General features: G+C 44.3%; 1 protein-coding gene across 1 annotated transcript in view; it reads right to left on the bottom strand.

Moving 5' to 3' along the window:
* Positions 1-278: 278 nt before the first annotated feature.
* Positions 279-7732, bottom strand: part of LOC122551916 (receptor tyrosine-protein kinase erbB-4-like) — a 958043-nt gene continuing 950589 nt past the window's right edge. The window contains exon 28 of the mRNA XM_043694485.1: positions 279-2700. Coding sequence (XP_043550420.1) covers positions 2264-2700 — 437 coding nt within the window. The 3' untranslated portion in view covers positions 279-2263. The remainder of the gene's footprint in view (positions 2701-7732) is intronic.

The following is a 7732-nucleotide window of genomic DNA, read 5'->3' as shown; positions in this document are numbered from 1 at the left end:
GTTGAGGACTCCTTGCTTATCAGAAGCTGCTGTGCCATTATGAGGGCGATGTTATTAGATTAGATTAGATTACATTACAGTGTGGAAACAGGCCCTTCGGCCCTACATGTCTACACCGCCCCACCGAAGCGCAACCCACCCATACCCCTACCTTTACCCCTTACCTAACACTACGGGCAATTTAGCATGGCCAATTCACTTGACCTGCACATCTTTGGACTGTGGGAGGAAACCGGAGCACCCGGAGGAAACCCACACAGACACGGGGAGAACGTGCAAACTCCACACAGTCAGTCGCCTGAGGCGGGAATTGAACCCGGGTCTCTGGCGCTGTGAGGCAGCAGTGCTAACCACAGTGCCACCGTGGACATATTTGGAAAATAACATTGAAATGTGGGTTATTCATCAGACTGAGAGCATCTCAGGACACAAAAGTGGAAACTTGAAAGTTAGCATCCTAATAGGGGAGGGGAACCCAGACAATTAAAACAATGTTGAAGAGCACAAAACATAAATTGTTCACTGGAGCTGACTGACCCAGATTGTAAATAGATGTTGTGTTCCTTTTTAATGTTTAGCAGCACTGCAGTGTAGCCTTCGCGAAGAGTCGTAATGTATCATTCCTGGACAGCAAAGCTACAGAGCCAGGTAGTAATCATTCATGCAGTTTCCGATTAACCTTATGGCTTGGGTAAAGAGCAAGTGATGGTCTTAACACCACTGGAAGGACACACAGATTCCAGCACTCCATCATTTTCAGTTTGAGATGAGAATGGTTTCAGAAGCTAAATTCAGCTGCGTATTCCTTCACAACCTTTCTATTTGACTATCTACAAGCCTCAGTTCTGGTGAAATAAAACACTAAAAGGTGCAACCCCCTGAATCAGCCAGGTTGCATTGTCTGCACGCCAAACTGACCAAAGTTGGCGTTTGAACAAATTCAAAGTTGGCTCTGTATTGGTAAACGTGGAACCTGTGGCCTGTTCTGGCCCCCGTCCCTGTGATAAGATACCATCTTCCCTTTAAACGCCTTAAAAAAAAGGCCTTGTCGCAACACAGAATTAAAATGCTGATACCTACTCAAGCAGCAGCAGTAGAAGATCCAAACTAACGCTGGAGCTACCTGTGGCCATCTGAAGACTGTTGTGTACCAGTCAGATTGAGGTAACACAAGATGAGGGCTGTACAAGGTAACTCTCTCATAGGTAAGTACTGTCTCAATTCCAGTAATAAACGTGATTGGCAGTGCTGATGTGTGCTTATCAAAGACAACATGAATCCTTCCATTAAGTTCTTGGTTATAAAACAATCTCCTCAATCTAAGCTTTAGAATTAAGAACGGCTCTGTTTGCTTGCCAATATTTCAAAAGTTATCCGTTACTAAAGTGTGTTTCAGTATAAAAAAAAGGATTAAGAGCTCTGCTACATATCGACTACACCTTCAAAATGAAGCCTGTTACCAGACTTTACTGAGACACCCCCACCCGCACCTTTTTTAATTATACAGATAATATCTGCATTGGACAGAAAAAAAAAATCAGCAGCATGACATGCTTGTTATAGACCACCCAGCCCAGCCCAACTCCATCCCTGCACCTGCCTCCAATTTTGTTCCAGGCTCACATCCACCCTCCAACACCCCCTCGCTGCAGCCCACTGCTGAAGCAGCTCCCTGCAAGGGGTGCCAGTTACAGCTGCCAATGCCTTTTATACCCAGATACCAATTCAAAATATTCAAGGTGAACCAGTGCAGTGCACCTCTAAGAAACAGATTTACATGTTTGTGCAGATGGATTGACCAGATCAGTCGATGTGCGTGCTGGCTGGCAGGTTACATTATGTCGGACCACCCTTCTCCAAGGATTCCGGCAGCACCAGCCTCACCCTGCTCCCTTCAATCCTCACTTCCCCTCTCACAGTGGCAGGAGAATTTCAGAGGTCATTGCACTTTGATCCATGAATGTAACCTTCCAGGGTATCTTATTGAAGGGCAGTATGAAAGGTCAATCCCAATAAGCTACATTTTTGGCATTTCCACAGGAATCCTTCATTTTGCTGGTTATAACCATATTGCTTTGAAAACAGGTGCCGTTTAGGAAAAGGCCAAACGGACCAGGATTCAATTCTAGCAAATAGAACTTTCCTTCCATTCAGACACCAGTACTATTGCCTCAGACATACTCCTTCCAGTCAATATTGAGGATACAAGTTTGTGGTTTGATGAGGAAATCCAGCAAGGCCGGACTCCTGAGTGCTGTGAGGGTTACACCACTGTATTCCGCTGTCCGTATGAAGGCAGTACTGTTCCTGGCTTTAGTGAGAACTCCGAGAGATACTCTGGGTTCTCTGCTACAATAGGCTTGATGCGTCCATTCTGCTTGTAAAAAAACTTTGTGCCGTACTCCTGCAGATACTCAGGGTTGTGCATGGCGGTTTTGGGGGGGTAATTGTGGTTCCAGTAGTCAGGATTGTCAAAGGCCTTGTCAACATTTTCCGAAATGGCGATCTTATCCTGCAGGTACTCTGGGTTCTCGACCATGTTGACGAAAGTGTTGAGATAGAGGGGTTCATTCACGTACTCATCCTCGGTGGTCTGTTGCCCCTCTGGGACGTTGTGGTACTCTGGGTTGTCCAAAGCGTGGACGTCACCATTCTTCCGAAGGGTGACAAATGGGTTCTCCTCCACTGGGTTCAGGTATTCTGTGGACAGACCAATGGACACAATGACAACTCAGCACATTCTCAGAGAAAGGAATCTCAAACACTACCTTTCCCATCCTCCGATTATCCCCAAAATTCAAGTCAGACAATAAAGCCTTTGAAACATTGTCACAGCAGCCAACTTTCACATAGCAAACCCCACAAGCAACCACAAGGTGATGACCTGATACTCCCGTTTACTGTCTGACGGACAAATGTTAAGCAGATGCCACTGCTTTAAAATGGTGCCATACGATCTTATATGTCACACGGTGCTGAGATAGAGGATTAGCCATGATTTTGTTTAATGAAGGGGCATCCTCAAAAGGCCGAATGGCCTACTCATGCTCCTAGTTTCTAAGAGAGAGCAGATGGGCTCTCAGTTTAACAGTTCATCTGAGGGATGACACCTTCAACAGTGCAGCATCTTCTTTGGTATTGCACTGGAGAGTTAGTTTAGATTTTGTGATGCTTCTGGATTGGGATTTGAACCTACACAATGTTGGACACAGGATAATTCGAGATGGAGGGACACAAATTCTGCTAGGGAAAGATGAAAGATCATCATCAGCTCAATGGTGCTGAATCACAGTGATGTTTCCAGCTGTAATCTCACCTAGTCGGGATTTACTGAAGACATTCACTAGCCTCTCTGTTGTTTCCATTTGGAAATAGATGATTTGATTTTATTCCTTCCTTGTTTGTTCATGAGCTCTGATCAGAATTATAACATAAAATATAAAATCTAACTCAGAGACATTACATACAATGTCCAGCATGGAAACAAGCTATTCAATGACCGCCTGCATTTACTTAGCATCTTTAATAAAATAAAAGCTAACCAAGCACTTCACAGGAGGGTTACTGGAGGCTAATGCTGGAGAGCTTGATTTTGGGCATCTGTCCAAGAGGCCAGAATAGCAGCAGCGCAGTAATCTGAGCAGGTTGTACAGCTGGGAAAAGGTTACCGAGACAGGGAAGGGCAAGGCCATGGAGACTTGAAAGCATGGATAAGAGTTTTAAAATTAAGGTGCCAAAGATCGGCAAACACAGGTGTGATTGGCAAATGACCCCTACAGTGAGTTAGCAGCAGGGCTTTTGGTGACCTCATGTTTATGCAGAAGATGAACCATACAGGAGTGTGTTGGAAAAGTCCAGCCCTGATGAAAGAAAGGTAGAGATTGGGCCTCAGCAGCAGATGAACAGAGGTGACATTGGGCATTGTAACTCAGAAGGAAACGGACCATCTTAATAATAGATATTCTGTGAATATTCTGTCTCAACATCAGGCAGCAATTAGGAACAGGGTTGGAAGTAAGTGACGGCTAGGGAACAGATTGTATAATGCAGGCTTTGGGACTTCTAATTATGTTTGTTGGAGGGTATTTCTTCTTGTCCAGTATTGACTGTCAATTCAGCAAGTCAGCCCAACATGGCTCTGCTGGTGGCCTGTTTCACTTAACATCACCTCATCATACCATTCTATACCTTTTCCACTCATCTATGTATCTAACCGCACCTCAAAGGATCCTCGTTATTTGTCTCATTCACTCCAGATGGTGGTGAGGTCCACATTCTAACCACTCAGAGTAAAGATTTTTCTCCTGAATTTCCTTACTGAACTTGTCACTATGCAGTTATTATTGCACTCTCATCTTCCTGGCAATTGGAAACATTAGCTCCACATCTATCCTATTGAATGCTGGCATAAAGTCAGGTTGTAGTACCTTATATAGACAGAAGACTGGGGCAGGCAGTTCACATTTTAAAACACAATGACATTTGTTATAAAATGCAAGCCTGCAATTTGCCGATTATATGACAATAATACACTGCAAATCTAGATAAATCCTGAAGATAGTGGTTTTTTTGTAAGAAAGAATTGGAGATTTAAATTAAAGAAATAACACTGTAAAAAAGGAAACAATATCCATAAAATATGGAAGTGATCTTGATCCCCAAGACTTGAGATTCAGAATGCCTGTAAAGTTGTTTGAGTTATGTTCAGATACAGTAAACTTTCGAGGTTGATTAATGTTTGATTGTTATGTGGTAAGTGTTTATTTGATTCATGATAGACTACCCCTCTTTGATTTTCTATATTTGAAGAAAGGACTACCTTTATAATGAAGACCAACATTCAACTCTCTGAAATGTCTTGGCTTGTTCTTGGAAAACTGGTAAAATGATGCTGGTCAAAGTTATCCCAGTCAACGCTTGGCTTCAAGCAAACTAATATTCATCCATCTGATCATGGTTTTTATTATCAGAATGGAATTGTAGATTTACATAGCAGTGCAAGAAAAAAAGCTGTAGAAAATTGTCCTTTAGACGTCTGCACTGCTGCGAAGGAAGTTATATACATAATTTTTGCATGGTAATCCTGATGTTGTTAACAATGTGATGAATTTCTATTCTTTCATGTGGTTTTATGCAGTAGGAGCTAGTGCTCAATGAACATTGTAACATCCAGCGAACTGACCATCGAAGGGGTTTTGAGGTTTGATTGTTCCAAAATATTAGTTACATTCAGTAAACTACCTTGGAACAAAGGTGAGGCTTGTTGCAAAGTTTCAGTCGCCCACTCAAAATGTTCAGGGTCATTAAGGAGCAATTCTGAAGTCACAGTTAGTTGGAGAAGATGACAGAGCAGGCTCCATGCAGAAAGAAAGGGTTAGGTTATGCTGCTGAATTGTGATTTAGGGCCTTCAGGTGGAAGATTGAGGAGTGAATAGGCAAGTAGGTGTTTGAGTTGGGACTTAGAAGAAGCTATGCACCACTAAAGGTTCAACGCAGAGAGGGAAGATTGAAAGTCTACAAGCAGTGATTGTCTGATGCAACTAAGCCAGATGAGAGCTCAGGATACAAATCCCAGGGCAGAACTGGCTCAGTGAAGCTTGCTGCTTGGGAGAAGCTGGAAGAGTGCTTTCAGGTTGGTGCTGAAATGTAGTTTCCAGTATCTAGTGGGGCGCTAAACCAGCAAAGGGAAGTAAAACACAACAGCACGAGTAGCCATCCAGACAGTCAATGACTGATTAAGCCTTTGAGGCATTTTCAAGGTCAGATCATCAAAAGTGAATAACTGGAATCTCTCACAAAGTTTTAATTTCTTGGAGGGGTGGGGGCCATATGTATTGCTGAGACATCTGTGGAATCTATCTCCAAGACAGTCGCTGTTCCAAGGAGTGGGCAAAAGTGAGGACTGCCGATGCTGGAAACCAGAGTTTAGATCAGAGTGGTGCTGGAAAAGCACAGCAGGTCAGGCAGCATCTGAGGAGCAGGAGAATCGACATTTCGGGCAAAAGCCCTTCATCAGGAATAGAGGCAGAAGGGTGGAGAGATAAATGGGGGGTTTGGGGCTGGAGAGAAGGTAGCAAAGAGTTCGTTGGAGTCTTCAATCAAGGTAATGCATTTGATGTGATCTACGTGGACTTTGGCAAGGCTTTTGATAAGACTCTTCATGGCAGACTAGTCAAGAAAGCAAACGACTAACGCAATGTAGCACATTGGATCCAAAACTGGCTGAGAGGCTGGATGGAGATGGTAATGGTAAAAGGATGTTTTTGTGGCTAGGAGTCGGTTTTTAGTGGCGTTCCACAAGGCTTGGTGCTGGGGCCCTTGCTGTTTGTGGTTGACATTGCAATTAGGACTTAAATGCTGTGATTAAAACATTCATAGCTGACACAATAATTTGTTAAGTAATAAATAGTGAGAAGGGTATAAACTGCAGGAGGATATCAACAGACTGGTCACCTGAGCAAAGTGGCATCAACTGGAAAGGTGTGAGGGAATGCACTGGGAAGACCTAACAAGTCAAGTCATAAAAGGACAAAACAGAAAGACAGCACGGGAACAGGCCCTCAGCCCTCCAAGCCTGTGCTCATCATCATGCCCTAACTAAACGAAAAAAACAAACCTGCCTTTATTCGCTCCGTATCCCTCTATTCCCGCCCTATTCATGTAACTATCCAGATGCCGCTGAAATGTTTCTGACATGTTTGGTTCCACCACCACTTTAGATTAGATTAGATTTCCTACAGTGTGGAAACAGGCCCTTCAGCCCAACCAGTCCACACCTGACCTGCACATCTTTGGACTGTGGGAGGAAACCAGAGCACCCGGAGGAAACACACGCAGAAATGGGGAGAATGTGCAAACTCCACACAGACAGTCGCCCAAGGCTGGAATCGAACTTGGGACTGTGAGGCAGCAATGCTAACCACTGAGCTACTGTGCCGCCCACTAAATGCATTGGCTGAGATCTGGCAGTGCATTTCGGGATTCTATCACTCTCTGCATGAAAAATGTCCCTCGCACATCTCCCCTAAACTTCCCTCCTCCCTCACCTTGAATGGAGGGACCCAGGAAAGCATTGAAGATCAGAGAAACCTTGGGGTGTATATCCAGAGATTATTGAAGGTAACAGGGGAGGTAGATAAGGTGATGAAGAAGGTTGACAGGATACTTGCCTTTATTAGCTGAGGCATATAATACCAAAGCAGGATGGTTATACTGCAGCAATATAAAATTCTGGCCAAACCAGAAGTTTGGATAAGCTGGGATTGGATAAGTTGTTTTCCTTGGAACAGAGACCAAGAGGGACTTGATAGAAGTGTACAAGATGATGCGGACCATTGATAGGGTAAATAGGAAGGCAAAAGTGAGGACTGCAGATGCTGGAAATCAGAGTATAGATTAGTGTGGTCAGGCAGCATCCGAGGAGCAGGAAAATCGACGTTTCAGGCAATCCTTCATCAGGAATGAGGCAGGGAGCCTCTGGGGTGGAGAGATAAATGGGAGGGAGGGAAGGGCTGGGGAGAAGGTAGCTAAGAGTACAATAGGTGAATGGGGGTGGGGATGAAGGTGATAGGTCAGAGAGGAGGGTAGAGTGGATAGGTGGGAAGGAAGATTGGCAGCTAGGACAGTTGAAATATTCAGCCCCGGGGCGGTGAGGTTGCTTGGTGCGGGTGTCCCGGGGACGTTCCCTAAAGCGCTCTACAAGAAGGGGTCCAGTCTCCCCAATGTAAAGTAG

Source organism: Chiloscyllium plagiosum, chromosome 7 (genome assembly GCF_004010195.1).
Source record: "Chiloscyllium plagiosum isolate BGI_BamShark_2017 chromosome 7, ASM401019v2, whole genome shotgun sequence".
Classification (NCBI taxonomy): domain Eukaryota; kingdom Metazoa; phylum Chordata; class Chondrichthyes; order Orectolobiformes; family Hemiscylliidae; genus Chiloscyllium; species Chiloscyllium plagiosum.
This window is presented reverse-complemented; position numbering and strand designations above follow the sequence as displayed.